This window comes from Corvus hawaiiensis, chromosome 22 (assembly GCF_020740725.1).
Source record: "Corvus hawaiiensis isolate bCorHaw1 chromosome 22, bCorHaw1.pri.cur, whole genome shotgun sequence".
Classification (NCBI taxonomy): domain Eukaryota; kingdom Metazoa; phylum Chordata; class Aves; order Passeriformes; family Corvidae; genus Corvus; species Corvus hawaiiensis.
Genome location: NC_063234.1, coordinates 368,784 through 386,396, shown reverse-complemented (window position 1 = coordinate 386,396; position 17,613 = coordinate 368,784). Strand labels below are relative to the sequence as shown.

The window sequence follows — 17,613 nt, the reverse complement described above, 5'->3', positions numbered from 1 at the left end:
GTAGAAGTAGTCAGATGAGTTTTGTTGGCTTAACGCAGTTGCCCCACTGGAAGAGCAATCTGCAGGCTATGCGCTACGCTCCCCTAGGGCAGCATCCACATGATCCCAACCCCTTCAGCAAAGAGGTGCTCACAGCAACCACCTCAGGGCTGCTTGTCGCTCACGCTGGGCCAGCCTAGAGGCCTTGGGCTGGCTCCAGGCCATGGGGTGGGGTGAGGTGGGGTGGGGCAGGAGGAGCTCACCTGGCTCCTGTGACAGTGGGCCACTCCACAGCCACTGCCTCGCTCCCCGGGTCTGCTGCAGGCTAGGTGGGGATGGAGGAAATAAAGGAGTCTCCTGCCCTTGCAAGGAACAATGCCAAAAGCTTGGCCTTTGGCAAGGGCTCAGAGGTTTGCTCTGGCTCTGCAGAGAGGGCTCACACATGCCCCTCTCCATTAGCTTGTGTCTAGCACCGTCATGGGGCAGGGATTACAAATCTCCCTAAGGCGGCTTTTGGAAATCCCATCTTGCATTACCATTTGCATTACAGCAGCTCCTAGAGAGAGCTGAGGCCTGGGCATGCTCTCAGAATGAACTGTGGGCCAGGAGAGGTTTCAAGGCACCAGAAGAGACTGGTATGGAAAGGCAAACCAGCTTTGGGACTGGGCAGTGGAAGAGGCAGGGGAAAACCTGTGCCCAAGGCCACTGCCCTGCCCAGCAGGAACAGCAGCTCCTGAAATCAGAAGAGAATCTGAAATGGACCTTCACCACCAGGAAGTTCCAGACCTCTACAAGGCACTTTCTTCAGGAGCAAACTCCAAACCTCACAATCACCTGAAGACTCACTGAAGAGGCAAATTTGGAGAAAAAAAAAAAATCACAGTCTTGAGACAGCTCTCCTGACAGTAATTTTGTCTTGCTCCAAGTTGACTCTCTCCACTAATCCCATTTAAGAAGTAGGGAAACAAAGCGTTCCCCCACAGGAAGCCTACCTGAATGCGAGGACTGAGTGCAGAGGACGACCAAGCCCCCCTTACCCACTGAGCTCTCGCCGGCCAGGGGCACCACAGCCCCTGTGTTCTGCCATCAAAAGAGGTGGCCTCTGCCACAAAAGCCAACACATCAACTGTTTGCATAAACTGCAAAAAGATGCATCTCTCTTCTTTCCAATCTGCATCAGCACCCCTTTTTCTTCTGCTTTGCAGTCTCCCTCTTCCTCTCTCCCAGGTTGCCAGTGCAGAGGAAGGTACAACTGGTCTGCACTGGGAACTCTCCTACTGTCCCCTGCCACAGGGAGCGCCATCAATTTACACTGTTCCTTTAAGACGTTATCTTTTAATTTGGTGTTTCCCCCTTTCCCCTCTTCAACTAACTGATTTATTAGTTTACATCTCATAAATTGTAACCCCTCACCTCCCCCTTCACCCTCCCAGATGCCATAAATCCCCTTCAGGGCTTTGACACCCTTCTGCATGTGGTGCAACCCCCTGCCCCCCAAAGTCACCTCTGAGTCCCCAGGGAGCGTGGGGCTCATTTGCTGGGGGTTTGGTCTAGCTCATCTCAGCAGCTAATCCCTTGGGTGGCTCCTGTCAGATTATTAATTAGCTAAAGCGGATCGGCCCTGGAACAACATGCGGTTGGACTTCAGATAAAACAGGACGGCAGAGGCTTGGCATGTAGTTCTTTAAAGGGACTTTGTCCCTTTTTTTCTTTTTCCTTCTCTGGGAGTGAGGGGAAGGAGAGGAGGAGGAGATGGGCTGCTTCCACAGCTGCTCACAGCCCCCAGCAGTTTGTCCTCCTGGTCACAGGGCCATGCTGTTCAGAGCAAAGCGAGCACAGGCCTGGAGGTGCAGAGGACAGAAATGGCAGGTATCGTCCCCATCCTCGCCCTGTGGCAGCTAAAACTTTTCCAGATGTTAGGAAAGGTTTATGAACCTATTCAGAGGTATGCAGCACTCAGCTGGGGGGTCTCACTGCTCTTCAGTGTCACCTCGCTTCTGCTGTCTCTTGTCCTTTCATTGCTCCCTATGGAAAACTCGGTGTTTGTACTACCCCAAAACACGAGGCAAAGTCTGTTCCAAGGGGCCACAGCCACCCTCACATTGAGAACAGTTATTTTAAACAAGAAGCCATCCAGTTTGCGTGGCAGGCTTTAAAACTCCCTTTCTCATCCTGGGCAGGATAAAGAGTGAGTGGTCTCATATGCATTACACTGGAAATCTGCAAGAACGAGCTGGAACAAGAATCAGCACAATAGATGCTGGGGAGCAGCTCACCTCCTTGCTCCCTTCCCACTTTGGATTGTTTTGACTCAAACCGATGAAGCTGAAATATCGAGCCACAACGGCGCTAAACTTCATTACAAGCTCTTAACACAGATTACTTAATAAAAAACAGGCTGCTTTAATTGCTTTTCCCCCATTAGCATTTCTGGAGGAGAAAATTCTGATTAATTTGAAGATGCACATTTCCCCCACCCCTTGTGCTAGCCTGTGAACCAGACCTCCTTCCCACACCAGCACTGTCCAGAAGAGCATCCCAGAGAGTGTAAATTGCACCCAAATCCACATGACTCTGAAAAACAAAGGAACTAAGAGCCTGGATGAACAGATGGGAGTAATGGTGTGAAGCAAACAAGGGGAAGAAAAATCTCCCCTCCTTTCTGGTGAACCCATAAAAAGTGGCACAGGGGAATGAGGAAGAAGCAGGCAGAGGAGGATAATGGGAGGACAGCCAGCGTGGCAGGGTTCAAAGAGCAAGGACAGAAGTTGGTAGGTGACTGATTTGGTGGGGTCCTGGGAAGCACCTTCACCTTTCTCTGCAGCTGGGAAAGGAGAGGGAACTCTGCTAGGGGAACATTTGTGTGGAGTTTCAAAATTTGGACCAAAAGCCTGAGAGCTCTCCAAATGCATATGAAATGGTCCCTGTTCCTTGTTCAGGCTCTGCCTGGATATCCAGTTCTAGGGAAGAATAACTGCACTTTCCCCCTGGCTGGTCTCCCACAGGTTAGGAGCACTAGGAAGTCAGGGACAAGTGGGGGAAGCACCCCTCATATTCCAGCAGCTCCCTCTGGGCTGGGAAAGCCAGGGATACACCAGTCTCATGGCCAAAGGAAGGAGCCTCTTGGGGCAAAAGCCAGAGCCCTGGGCTGTGCTGCTACAGCAGAAGATGCCAAGAAGCTCTCCTCACTTTATTCCTGTATCAGGGATCAAGGACATCCAATTCCCAGTTCCTCAAATATGGATGTAGAGAGGACAAAGCCCCTCTGCTCCATACCATATGTGACCAGCACAGGTAGGATCTGCACTGTTCCACTGCCAGATAGCCCCAGGTAAAACAAGTCTACCAAAAAAATCACTCCCGGCTTTCAGGACAACTGACTTCAGCTCCTGTTGTAACTAGCCCTGCCAAGGGACGATGGCAACCAGGTTCCTGAGTAGGCTGTTCTCTAGGTCAGCATACTTCAGGGACATGGTAATCAAGTAGAAATTGCTCCTATGTGCCAACTGATGTCAACCTTGTAAATCTGCACGTTTTTCTTAAAGTCTGACATCTTGCAAGTTACGTAAGATTTTTGTTTTGTACAACAATGTGTGTACAGTGCTATCTCTGCTCCCTCTGCTCCCTCTGTTCTCCTGCTTTCAGGGCACAGCAACCTGAAATGCGATCTGTGTGCATGCTGAACCATAGAAACCTTGGTATTATTAAGTCTTATAATTGCAGGGAGGAGGGGAGTAGCTTTTGACTTCTGAAAGGACGAGGCTAGCAATATTGTTTGCTCATTTTACTTTCAAACTCACCTTAGTTTGTCCTCTCCCCTTTTCTCTTGTATGTTCCATTAAGGTACAGCTTAGACAAACTCAGCAAGAATCACAAGAAAGACACTGGGACAGACTGTAAACTGCCCTGGCAAAAATCAGGATAGTTCTGCTGATGAGAAATGCAGCCCTCGTGCATCAGCAGATGGCTTACCTGTGGCTCTTAATAGTTAATATATAACTGCAGTAATAGCAAAAAAGAGCCTCAGCACTACCACATAATTTGTCAGAGGCAATATGCTAAAAGAGCCTTTCCATACTCAGCTCAAGTAGTGAGATAAGCCTCACCTCTGGCACTGCCCATGGGCTGAGCACCAGCTCTGGAATGAGCCCCCAGCAGAAGACATCAGAGAACAGCTACCATTCACTTTACACTATTTGTTCATTTTTAAAATGTTTTGGTTTTATCAACAGATTTCTATGAACTACATTTTGAACATGCATTTCCCTTGAACACTCATGTGCATACTTAGCACTGATTGCTCCAAGTGCTTTCCAGCTGGTTTTCCTTGAGGAACTCCGCAGGTCAGCGTCCCTGTTGGCTGGCGAGCTGCCTGACGGACAGACAGACGGTGTATATACAGTGCCTACTAGAGCTGAATGTGCTCCTAAATGCTAATGGAACCCTGCAAACTTGCAAAGCACTACTATTACTTTTTCAGCCAGCTGTTTCATCAGGGCACCACAGAACTACTGCCTGTATCCCAGCTCAGAGAACTGCTGTTGGATCGAAGGACAAGAAGAAATACTGTTGGATGGTTAAAGGAATCAGGAGATCTGGCTTCTCCTCCCAGCTCTGTTTCTGAGTCATTATTAACATAAAATCAGGTTTGTTACATCAGTGAAGCTTGAGTAAATAAACCACGACTCATCACTATGTTTTATTTTGCAATATCTCAGTGGGCTCCTCTCTACAAATAAACACTATTAAAGATCAGTGCAATTGCAGATATATGGGGAAGGAGAGAAATGAAAGCATCTAAACTGGTCTAAAACCGTTATGAAGAACAGGGCAAAATCTTTTTGGAGGATAATTGATTTTCACAGGACAGGCATGTAAAAAAACCAGGCAACCCTTACTTGGGGACACTAAAAGACAAATGAGTCATGCCAGCAGGTCTGACAGAGCCGATGGGTAAAAAAGATTGGGAAACATCCCAATCCTATTCTGAGGAGCCAAGGCTGAAATCCCAATGCCACTGAGGTCTACAGTAAAACTGGTGCTTGCTTCTCTAGCACCAGGATTTAACCTCCATAAATTTCAGCTGTGAAGACAGAAGCCTTAGGAAGGAGATAGCCAACTTCATCAGCAACATTTCCAGGAGACTGAGGACATCATGAATCCAAAAGAATGACTGAAGGTGACAGGGAAAGCAAGGTCTGAACCCATGAAAGCCTGGCCCAGTCCTGTCTCCTCCAGTACTGAACATCCCTTTATCCATCTGAGTTTTTGGTGCAGGCTGGTCTCCAGTGTGACAGCCGTCCAGGCAACTGCCAGCCCCCACTGAAGCCCTGGGCTCCTTTAGGGCTAAGCTGCTCCACATATCCACACACACGAGTCCTGTGCTTGCACCTAACTGCACCACAGGCTCTGTAGTCAGGCCTCATTCAGCACTGGGAGGGATCCTGTTCAGCCAACCTCCTCACTGCCAGAAGACCTCTTCAGCTTTTGCCCCTCAAACAACTATTCCTCCTCATGAGTAGGTGCAAAATCACCAGCTGCTGGGCACTGCAGGGCTTCTGGAAGGGCTTTGGGCTGCCCTTACCTTTATTTCGAAATTGACTCACTCCATGTTTCTCAAGAGCCTTTTAAGTGTTCCCTCCTTGAACTCTGGCATCAAGGCCCTTTCCTGAACATCTGAGACCTTTCAACCTGCTTAGATCCCATTGGTGGACTTCACCCTCCATCAAGAGGTTATATGAGCATCCCTTGTTATCCAAGTGAGCAGGAGGTGCTAAGGACCTTAGTGGATCAGTCTTCAGTCCCATTCCCAGACCAGATATGGTAAGGACAGCTATAAGGCCTGCCAAGCACATGATCCTCTTTCCCCTCCTTTGACTTCCCCCCCATTCAGCTTTCCACAGCCGCCAACTAAACATCTGATCGAAGGCCCGGGGGAGGGAGTCAGAACTGTCCAGTCTGGTTATGAGTGAAGGTCATTGATCTAGCGCAGACCAGGGATGCGGAAAACAGTGGAGGGAGGAAAAACCCTCAGAGAGACAGAAGAGAGGGAGTGAGGCAAGACGAGGGAGCGCGGGAATAAGCGCAGGGGAAGGCAGTGGAAGTGGCTGAAACATGGTTTCACACTCCAAGACCCAAGGGCTGTTGTCAACCTGTCCTTCATGCTCACATCTTGTCACACTAGAGGTCAGGTCTCCCAAGCGTTCCTGGAGAGCTGAGCTAGCCCATATGGCAGGCAATATGTTAACAATATGGATCAGCTGCTCGTCAGGGCCTGAGCAGATGGATGTGACAACCCTGCTCTTACCCAGACAGGCTTTTAACATCTTCCCTCTCCTCTACTCAGCCCTGCCGGAAGAGCTCCGCCTGGGAACTGTTGCCTCCAGCCTACCTGAACTGTGGGGCCACAGGTCGGGACAAGCAGCATGGAAATGCCTGCCTGGCTGTACCTGGATGGAAGCAAGCAGGGTAAAGCCTCTTTCAGACCAGCGCTGTCAGGAACCAGGCCAAGCATTTATCCAAGGATAGTGTGCTGCAAACGGAACGGCCTCACTGTAATCCAGATATGTGCTATTAACTCCCAAGCAGGGTGATACAGGAGATACTGTATTCAGATATATGTATATGGCATGTTACCACCAGATGCCACACTTTACAGTCTAGACTGAGTTTTGTAACTGCCTGGGAAAAAATTCTCTCACAGAACATGTAATACATAAATAGATGTGTATTTTAATGGGCAAGTTAAACTCCTCCTGGCAAAGGCAGGCAAGTTGATTTCATACACAGGTGGGTAAATTTCCACAAGGATTTTGCAAGGCTGTTTCGTATTCCCCAGCCCAGCTCAGGATCTGAACCGTCAGGGCAGGCTGGGCCGGCCCAGCTGCACTTCTGCGGAAGGCAGTATTCCCCTCTCATTCCCTTCGCTGCTGTGCCCATGCAGGAATCCCAAGGATCTTAGCAAAAATAACGCCATCAGTCCAAGCTAACCCCCAAATTTAGCTTTACTTTAGGATTTAAACAGGGGGGAATATTTTGCAAATTCAAACAAAGACAGAGCAGATATTTCTAATCCCTTTCCCACACTTTTTTAGCTTTTTTCCCCCTGCATAAAAGTCTACCTTCATTAACTGAACAAGAAAACCCCCTCCAACCCTTATAGCTCTAGGACTAAACAGCCAGCTTGTGCTTATAAACAGTGAAAAAGCAATCACAGCCTAGGGATGGGCTCTGGAGAACATGCAAACAGCCTCTGTAGCCCAAAGTAAATTGAGCTTGTTTTGAAAGTAGAAGCCATACAACTTGCTCTAGGGCTGAAGACTGGAACACAGGGATTTCTAGTCCAGAGCATGAGAGATCACAAAGCCACATGCCTGAAAGGCTAAATGCATCTCCTTCGCTGCAGTGATGTTTGTAGAACTAGGGGGACCTCAGAAAACAGCTGGAGTCCAGGGAAATATTTCTACTGTCTAATGAGCTACTGTCCCTCAGGAAGCAGCCCCTGAAGGACACTCAGCAATGCACCCAGTAGGTACTGGGAGGAGACAAATGTGGAAAAGGATAACTGATTTGCAAGAACCTGAACCTCAAGGATCACTTCGGCACTTAAAGAATTCCTGATGTATCAGTCTCCTCTTACCTTCTCGTCTCAGAGGTTCTGCTCATCCCAGGTCCAGGTCAGATGGACAGTGCAGGGTTTTCAGTATCAGGAGCTACACAAGCAGAAACCTGTGACAGGGGTCACAGGTAAAGCTCCTTGTGATGGAAAAATGGACCCAGAACTTATGAGGCAGCTTCCTCAGCAGAGTTTTTCCCCCTGGATGTTGGACCTCTCTGGAGAGGCACGTAAGGGTTGTTTGGCGGAAAAGTCACCTGCTGCAGTCAAACCTGAGAATTTGTGTCTTATTTGGTAAAACCTTAAGGCTCTTCATGGTCCTTTACACCTTACTCCCTCAGGCAGAGCTCCTATTTGGGAAGCTCTCTTGCCTCTGGAGGCCTGGGAAGGCACGTGCCATTGCTCTAAAAGGGGACACAAGCACCAGAACAGCTCACACAGGGAAAAAGACCAGAGTTCCCTACATTAATAGTTCAAAACCACGCTTTCCAAATAAAGCATGACAGACCCTGGAGGTGTTTCAGCACTAGGAAGGTGTGGGAAGGCATAGCTCACCCCTATCCCATCCTGAAGCACACTCTTTACTGGCAGGCTTACTGAAAGCACTCAGGTCTGTAGGCTCTGAACATGTGGCAAGAACTAAGCCCTGCTGAGCCTTAGAGGATCATGGCTGTTGGTCTTTCAGGTAGGGCTAGGGCACTCAGAACATGAGTAAATTCCTCTGTGCCACACACAGCCACCAATGGACAGGGACAGCTGGAGCCCCAGACCAACATCTCAGCCATGTGACTTTTCTCATCTCCCCTCCTGCTAAGCCAATACAGTCCCTCCACCCAGATCCTTCCAGTTCAGGTCTCAGCTGCACCTGTGACCCACAACAGCTTTGGACACACACTGCTTTGCTCAGGTATTGTTTATGGCATAGCAGCAAAAAATAGAGGAACATGATGATATCCAATCCCCTCAGGCACTTCAGTTGCTGATCTTCATTCAGGCATCATCAGCATTTAATGATGTCAGCACAGAATGGAGACACTCCCTGACAACACCTCTCTGTCCCCTACAGAGCACATGTGATGTCATGCAAAGGCCAGACACAGCGAGGATCCTCAGCCCCTTTTACTTGCAGCAGCATGGCAGTGCCACCAGGTACCTCCCAAATCCCCATCCCACTGAGAAGAAATACATCATCCCGTTGTTGTGTCATACCTTTCTTTGCAGACAAGCTGTGATGGCAGGCAAGTAGAGAAGAAAGTAAAACAGCTTTTAGAAACACGGAGTCCCACCCCCTCACAACCTCTCTGAGTTACCCACCGTGACCACAGACATCCTCAAACTCCTTTTGTGAAACAAGTCAATCAGAAACTGTCCCACACAATACTTACCCAGGGGACTCCCATGCATACAACTTAGCTAATTGTTAATACTGCACAGCAGCTCATTAGGAAGAAGGAGGTGAAGAGAAGCAGCTGCTCAAACCAGCACTCTGCTGTGTCAGCTGGGTGTTTGTGAAGAGATGAGCAGCGATGGCAGGGGTAAACCCAGTCCTACTTGTAAGCCAGCCGAAGACAAACCAACATCCCACCATGCATTTACCACCTAAACCACTGACTTCCAGCTGCTCTTTCAAACTTCATAGGCTAGAGATTTCCCAGGAACTGGAATGAAGGCTATGGAGAGCCAAAATCACTCACTCCAGTCCTACTTCAGAGCAGTTTGATCACAGAACAAAAGCTAGTACCTTGCATTGAGAAGTCACAGGCTTCAAGGTCCATTCCAGTGTACAAAGCCAGGAGAGAAGTCAAGTTCTTTGTTTTGGAGGTGGTCTCAGGTGAAGACAGTGTGAATTAGATGGCCTCCCTTCACTTGGTGAAGTCTCTTTTCCCTGAGGAGAGTTTCAAAAGGAAATGAATATTCCCTACTGAGCAGTACCAAAGCTCAGGTGAATCATGAGCACAAGCAGTGACGCCAGCCTCAAATGCCACAGCCACCCACAGACCTGAGCCCTTGGTCAGACACAAGAGGCCAGCAAGGCAAGGCATCCCGTGCCCGCTGAACACACTGCATCCCCATCTCCTTGTCTGCCATGTGTGGTACTAGCAACTCAAAAGCCAAGATACAAACCACCCAGGTGACCATTCAGTGGGCCACACACTCCAACTTTCCCCAGAAAAATCCAGGTCAATCAGTGGCAGAAGCAGCCTATAGTACTAAGCCACTTATAGCAAAGAGCTTCCCTCTGTAGCCAGCTAAGCATTGCTGCCCACGTGAGCCTGTGCTGCCATCCCTCCTTTGGGGGGAATCCAGCAGCACAGAACTCCTTGTCCACCCCCACATCAAATCTCATGCCCAAAAATGTTACACATACCACCAGATGAGACAAAGGAGAATGATTATTTGCAGTTTAGTGAAACCCACAGTAATTAAGGGACTTGTCAAAGCTCACTTGGCAAATCTGAGGCAGAATTAGGAACTACAGCTAAATCTCTCAAATTTTGGTCCAAGAGCTGGACTGCAAAAGTCCTATGCTCCTTGGGCACATACTGCTACCTTTGCAACAGGTTTTGCCCTTCTCCCTGCTCCCCTTGACAGTTAAGACAATTCCCTTCTACTCCTGCATTAAAGGAAATAAACAAATGCACAGATTAAAATAACAAGAACTTTTACCTTACTTCCAAACTTATAAAATGCCTTAGCTCCAACCTTTGTCAGAAGTTCAGAAGCTTCAGGCCCTTCTATGAGGTGGGATTTGTAGACTGGAGGGGTTTTGTTGGTGGTGTTTTTTTTTTTTTAATTTCCATCAGACAAAAATAAAAGAAGCAAAACAAAAGAGGGTTGTTGAGATCAACTTGTGATAGGTGTCGGGCCAAAGAAAATGGAGCCAAAGAAGTCAGAACCCTGCAACCAGCAACCTTTGTGTCAATTTAAGCAAATATTGTGGCGTTTCCATGGCAATCCCTGTTTTGAATATCCACTACACTCACTTTTTAAAGGCCTTTTCCTGTTTGTGTTTCAACTTCAAAACCTGTAAATATTTTCAGCCTTAACACATCCCGACCTCCCCCAGCCTCTGAAATGAGATACTATCAATGCTCTGACATGAGGTCTGCTGTCTGCAGTACCCCAAAGCTCGGAAAACTCATGGCAAAGGCAGGTTGGCAACCGAGGACAGCTGGGGACAGCAGAGGCTCGGCTGGCCCTTTGTCCCACTCTCAGTGCCAGCCTCCACAGCTGTAGGTACAGGAGCCTGTTCCATGCTTTTCCAAAACTGATGAGTGAAAAGAGCCGTCGCAAACATTCGACATTGATAGCATCAGCCCAAGGCGAGCAGCAGGTGTTCTGCTGGTCTCCTTCCACCCCACTCGGCCAGCTCAGGCTGTCTCTGACTTGCCAGTCCAGCTGCAATTTCTTCTGGGAGGCTCCTCCTGTGACCCGCTCGGGGCCAGCTGCTCGCACAGCCCCAGCACTGCCCCCTGCCCTGACCTGGTTCCCCTCCCTTCCCTTCTCCCTGAACTGAACTGAGGCTGTCACTCACACTGATTTATGGGATGCTGTGTCATGTGCAAGTGAGAATGAAGAGTCAACTTTGTCCTCACTTGCAACCTGGGCTAGGATGCAAATTCCCCAGCGTCCTCAGCAGCAGCCTGCAGGTCCCTGCTGCCTTGCCCTATCCCTCCTCCACCAACACAGCGCCCATGGGAAAAGTCCTGGGGAAAGAGCCCTGGTCATGTGCTGGTGTCACTTGTCACATTTGCTGTTAACCCTCTCCCCAAAGAATAAAGCTGCCCCTGCATCTAATGCCGGGTTGGGGGTTTTTTTGGCATGCATGGAGGTGCACGAAAACACCTCCTGCTGCACTTCAGAGACACGTTAAGGACTTTCATCCCCAAGCCCCCAAGTCTGAAAGCTTTGGCCTGTGCTGCTGGAATACAGCTGTTCCTAGCAGCCATGGGAGTGCACTGGTTAATTCTGAGTTTCCTGGCTGCGATGGATTTGTGCCAGGCCTCCAATGTTAGCTTAGTGTAATTTTTGGGAAGTCAATTTCCTTCGGTTTTTTTTTTTGTTTTGTTTTGTTGTTGGGTTGGGGTTTTTTTTTTGTTTGGTTTTGGTTTTGTTTTTGTTTTCAAGCTTTTTTCCTCTTTTAAATCTAAAAGTAGGAGCATTTGAACGAGAGTCAAGATAAGGCTATCCATCCATGGGCTGTAGCTTCCCAAGAGCATTTTATAGGCACCATGGTACATGCTCAGAACAGCCATGGAAACAAACACCAAGTGACTTCGAAAGCTGTTATGCCAAATGCCCACAGAGGCAGCCTCCGGGGAGCGGTCCTGTCCCCGCACAAACATCACCCCTTGGTCCTGACCACCTCTCCTGTAATGCCAGGTGCTTCTGATACCAACAGCAGAAGATGCACAATACCTGCTGTCCTGGCCAGCTTCCAGCTCAGGTAATTACATCCTACAGGAGTTTCAGCTGGATATTTTATCCCTTCTTCACTTCCGGCCCTGAACTGCTTCACTGGGAGTTGCTAAAACTCTATCCAGATCCACCCCGGACGTGAGCATGTGCCAGGGGCTGGAGGGAATTCTGTGCATCCCTACAGGTCCCAAGAGCCCGGTGTTTCAGCAAACAACCTCTAAAAACATGTGACAGCATACCTTCTTGTGTACATCCCATAACACCCCCACCTAAGAACAAGGTGCAGAGCTGGGAAAACAACTGCCCTACCACACCGCGAACCAACAATTTCTGCACATACATGCTTAACGCTGCCCAGTGGAGCATGATTTGGGGCATGGACACCGGCTCCTGTCCTTTGCTGAAGTGGGAACTTTCCTCCCATCATCTCACAGGCTTGGCAAAATTAAAACTTGTGGTGGCAGTGGTGTGAGGCTGAAGCCACAGCCGCTGGTCTGCCTTCGCCAGTGGCATCACACGCTGCAAGGGATACAAGTGATGTTGAATGTACAGGAAAAGACGGGCCAGGTTTAGAGCACCCATGACAATGTGCCTGGGGTCCATGACATGCCAGGTCAACAAGTGTCAGTGCCTCTGACCCCTCTCATCACAGTCCCACTAAAACACCAGGAGCAGGTAACACTGGCAGGGCGACACTCTCACCAATCCCTGACAACATGTGCTCCAAAGTGCAGGCAAAGAGGCGGGTCCAGCACCCTCCCAAAGGAGCTGTCCTTTGGCATTCACGATGGCCACAAAAATTCAGAGCCCTTCCGAGCTGTCCAAGACATTTGGAAATGACGTGCTGACCCACTCTCCACTCAGGGCAGCCCAAGAGTCCCCAGGCTTTTAAGTGGGCCCTACCAAACCTCTGTTTCATGCCCTCTTTGTCTTATTCTTTCAGCAGATTCTGGACCAGATGCTCAACTGGTGTAAAATCAGTGCCGTTTCGGTGGCTTTAGTGAAGTCATGCCAATTTAAATGAGTTGAGAATCCGGCCCTCCAAGTTACTCGAGCTGCCAGTTCTTCCTTTGGATAATCCTGAGGGTGATTTCACAGCAAGTAGCAGCACAGGCCCAGCCAGCCTGGCAGGATCAGCTGTGCTTTCCTAGCTCCCCCCCGGCCCCCCCACTCCTCCACCCTCCCTGCCCCAACTCAGGCAGTCTGTGGCAGTCCCTGCTGTGAGACCCTGCTGCAGCAATGCTGGACCCATCATCATCTGCTTTGTGTACTGAGTTTCCTTCTCTCTGTTGCTTAATGAGAGATAGATACAGCACAGAGTAAATTACTCTGGGCTTTGGATCAAGGCTTTCTACTTGCTCTTTGCAGGAGGGTTCTTGCCTTACAGGGCACTGTGTCATACCTTGCCAAGTATTTGCAGAGGGTGCTGGTCACTTGTCCAGCAGCAAACCCTAACCAGGTTAGGCTGACTGTGAAACAGGATGTATTTACAAACAAACCAGATACTGTCTTCCCCTCTCTCTACTCTCGCCAGTCTCTGCTCCAAGAAACGTAAAAAGCCCATCGCTGCCTGGCAGCTGCTGAGTGAGCAGCTACAAATCCCTTCCTCATCCCCAGTTCCGCTGTTGTCCTGCCATCCTCACCACGTCTTGACATGAGGGAAGCAGGCAACACAGGCACAGAGAATGTGGCAAGGTTTCAGCAGGCACTCGATGTGCAAGAACTTTACACGCTCTGCCCTCACAAGTCCTTTGCTATCCCCCCCAGAGCAATTTTCTAGGCAAGAGTGTGGCTGCATTCCCTTCTCTATCTCCTAATAAATATCATGCTAAGCAAGATGAGTATCTTCTTCCCAGACCAAGCAGCATGACCCACTTTCTGAATCAGGGCAGATGCAATTGGGCCCTGGAGTCCTGGACCCCTCCCAAAGCACAGAGATTTTGTAACAATTACAGCAAGAAGCAGAAGGAATAGCAAACTAATAAGTGATCAAAGACTGCAGTGGTGGAGTTGAAGCTGTGGGGTAAGCACCACTCCTTGCCATCCTGTGCTCTGGCATTTTCCTAGGACACTGAGGCAAGAGCCGTGTGCACATTCACACAACATCTCTCCTCCACTGCCCTACATTCCTCAAAAGTAACAGGTCCAATTTCATATTCTGGCTAACGGCTCAGGCAAGCCAATTGTTGCCCTCCCCGCACGTCCACCCTGGTTCTTCCCCCTTCTCTTTTCCCTTCCCCACAGCAGAGCAGGAACACAGGATTCACATTCCAGCAGTGCCGATCCCCCCTCGAACAGACATACACATACGAATGTCCTGCCCTGCCCCAGTCACAGCACCAGTGACAGCCTTGAGGCTTTTAACAAAGCAGCTGTGCCCGGTGTCCCAGCGCTGACACCTGGCTTTGTGTGCCAACTCCCAGTGGTCCATGAGCTTACAGGGGTGTCACCGCCTCTGCCCCCTCGCCCCCAAGTCTCTCCTGACCCAGAGGTTCCAGACCCCGTTGCTCATAGTGGGGAGGCTCAAGCTGGGATCCTTTACAGGTGCAGTAAAACCAAAAGCCCCTGCAGAAGACTCATGGTTTGGGCCAAGCCCAGCCTGGCTCTCTAGAGAGGAGATGGCCGGATCCTGATCCCAGCAGTACTGTTTTGTTTGGAGATGCTCCATTTTTCCAAGGAACAGCTCTGTACCTTCCCAGATGTAGCTGGCATCAGATTATGACCCAATGGGCATGGAAAGCAATTAAAAAGAGGTGGGATGAATGCCAGTAGTGCTTTCATTGCTTGAATTCACAAAGAAAACTTCCCTTCCAGGGGAGCATTAAGTCTCCATGGACAAAAGGATATAGAAAATCCCATACCAGAGAGGACAACATGCCAGTGCCCAGACTGAGTCCTGGGCCATGCTCAGTCCTTGAGGCACACAAACCCACGAGCATCTGGGCCCAGGGGTGCCGGGACACCCACCTAAGGGTCACTGCCCTGAAAAGCTCAGCAGGAAACTCACCTGGGAGTGTTACAGCAGAAGCCCAGCACTCTGAACAAGATGAGACCCCTGTGCCAGGGACACACAAACAGCGAAGACAGCACTCGCCCCAAAGCAAGTCTGACAGACAGGAATGACAGGCAGGGAAAAGAGTGGAGCTGCTGTCACACACTCAGGAGTTCAGAGCTGGCTCTGGCTTGCAGACTCTGGATTTCTCCCTTGCTCACTGCCTACCTGCTGGAACACACCACCAATCCAGCCAACAACACAGAAACACACACTAATGGGGGCTCTGACCAGCACCAACAGCTGCCTTTGATGTTTGACACGGTGAGATAAAGCAAAAGTAACTTTTAAAAGATTTCCATGACATTTTTTCTTCCCAGCTAAGTAAAAGAATTTTAAAAAGAAACAGAAAAAAAAAGACCCTTTCACCCAAACTTCAGAGATAAAAAGAGAGGGAAAAAAAAAAATCTTCCATCTTAATTTAAAATCCTATTGGATGTGTCGTGGCATGAAAATGTTTTTCACTGCATTTTTTCAGTGTGATCTCATGCACCCTGCAAACGGGGTACGCCCAAAACACCAGGTATTTTATGGGACACAAACAGAGCACAAACACACAATTAAAAAAAAAAAAAGGGATTGGTAAATATTTAAATTAATCTGAGCTGGCATCTGTGCAGCCTCCCCTCCCAGAGAGAGGGATGTTTGCAGCTTTGAAAAAATAAAAGTGAATAACATGACCTTTTCCTTCATGTTTGTTAGCTCACTGCAGCTTGGTGGGTTGGGGCAGCCCAGGCACCTCCCAAACGAAGTCCATCAAGTGCAGCTGGGGCCGCTCCCCTGCCTGGCTCCGGGGGCTTGAGGGGACAGAGCTGGTGGGGATAGAGCTGGTGGGGGAGTTGCTCCAACCTGTTTGCTGTCTCACTCCATAATGCATGGGTTTTGTTGTGTTTGGTTATTTTTTTCTTTCCAGTTTAATTGTTGGAGGAGTTTATGAAGCTGTTTGCCAAAAAACAATCGACTCCAGGGAGCCAGCTTACACAAAAAGGGTGTGTCACCCGAGTTAGGCTGTGGAGCCATGGAAACCACCACCTTTTGCATTTGCCCAGGTGAAGCCAAAGCTTTGTGGATGTCTTGTGAAATCAGCAGGGATCTGCAAGGAAGTGAAACACATACACGCAACTGTGCATTCAGCACTCAGAACGGTGGTCCCGTTCACTGGCACCAAAATCTCCCACAAGCAAGGGGGAATCTTCACACCTTAGTACAGCTGGTTTATCTGACAGGTCACACAGGCACACCAGTGAATGCGTAAGGTGTTCCAAGCATACCCGGAGCACCTGCGCTCTTCGAGGTTGGCAGGGGCTCAGGCAGAGGCAGTTCTGCCCAGCAGCACACGCAGAGTGCACTGGCAAAACTCACCCAAATGGCTGTATGACCAGACAAATGGGAATCTGCATGCACGGGTGAAAAAAGGGCACCCTTGCAGCACAAGCAAATATCCCAAAAGCAGAGCTCATGCCTTGGGTGCTTGATCTGACCTGCAGGAGAGCAGCTGGTGGCGGTGGCAGGCAGGGGATGGTGAGGGGACAAGGGGTGTCCCCCCAGATTTCTCTGCAGCAGTGGGGTATGAGGACTGCGCCGGACACAAATGTCCGGACACAAAATGAGCGTTTGGGAGGGGGATGTTTGTCTTGTGGGTGGCTGGAGAGGGACCCTGGCTGCATTCTTCTCAGTCTTAGAAAAGAAAACAGAGAATTCCTCAGGAGCACTGGCTGCTGGCCTGACTGACAGAAAACAATCCAGGAACAAAGCGCAGAGAAGGGATTTTACAGCCACCCAGCTCCTGTGTGACTGCTCCAGAACTCTCCTGCTACCACTGGGAAAGGGAAGAGTGCTCTGAGCTGCGGTTCTTTTCAAAGGGGTAACATCCATTATTCCCCACTGCCAGCTGCTGAAAGCATGCTGATGGCATTTCAGGTTACAGGATTTCAACCACTTTTGTGGAATACAGGCAGGGAAGTGAGCCGAGGACAAAGCCTTACCAGGTCAACTCCTGGACAGAGCATTGGGTGGCATATGGTACAACCTGGAAAAACTGAATGGGCACAGAAAGTCCACTGGAACAAAGTTCAAGGATCATCCTCAAAATCAGAGCTGGCCAGAGCCAGGTAAGAAGCCAGAAGTTTCTTTGGCTGGTTTGACTTCAGTGTGCCACACTAACAGTGGGATGATTCAATCCCGGCACTTCTCTGACATGAAGCCAAAGGTCCCTGACCACAAACCCCATCAAGAATTAGTTCCTGTGCTCCATGAACCCTGAAGAGAGGAGTACTGACCCCTCAGCACAGAAGAGATGTGGTGCAGGGAAAGAGAGAAACCTTGCAAAGCCCGTCACTACTTTTATGATTCACTGTTGGCCTCCACACATACATTTACACCAGATCCAAATGTGTCACCAAATGCAATGACCTGGCTTTTCCCTGTTCATTTCCTGGCCATTTCCCAGCCCCTTGTTCTCCCCTTTTGTTCGAGAATCCCAAAGTAGGCTCCAGACAGACACTTGTGGATTACTGTTTAACTGGAAGGTTCTCAGGGTGACCCCCCA

The 17,613-nt window shown here is 49.4% G+C and overlaps 1 protein-coding gene across 5 annotated transcripts in view; it reads right to left on the bottom strand.

The window, feature by feature from the left end:
- CASZ1 (castor zinc finger 1) overlaps window positions 1-17,613 on the bottom strand; it is a 198,403-nt gene that overhangs the window by 153,825 nt on the left and 26,965 nt on the right. For all 5 annotated transcript variants that reach the window (XM_048326118.1, XM_048326120.1, XM_048326117.1 and 2 more), the window contains exon 2: window positions 9,336-9,479. Coding sequence is in view for 2 of the 5 variants with exons in the window: in XM_048326114.1 (XP_048182071.1) it covers window positions 9,336-9,369 (34 nt within the window). In the remaining 3 variants the exon portion in view is untranslated. The remainder of the gene's footprint in view (window positions 1-9,335; window positions 9,480-17,613) is intronic.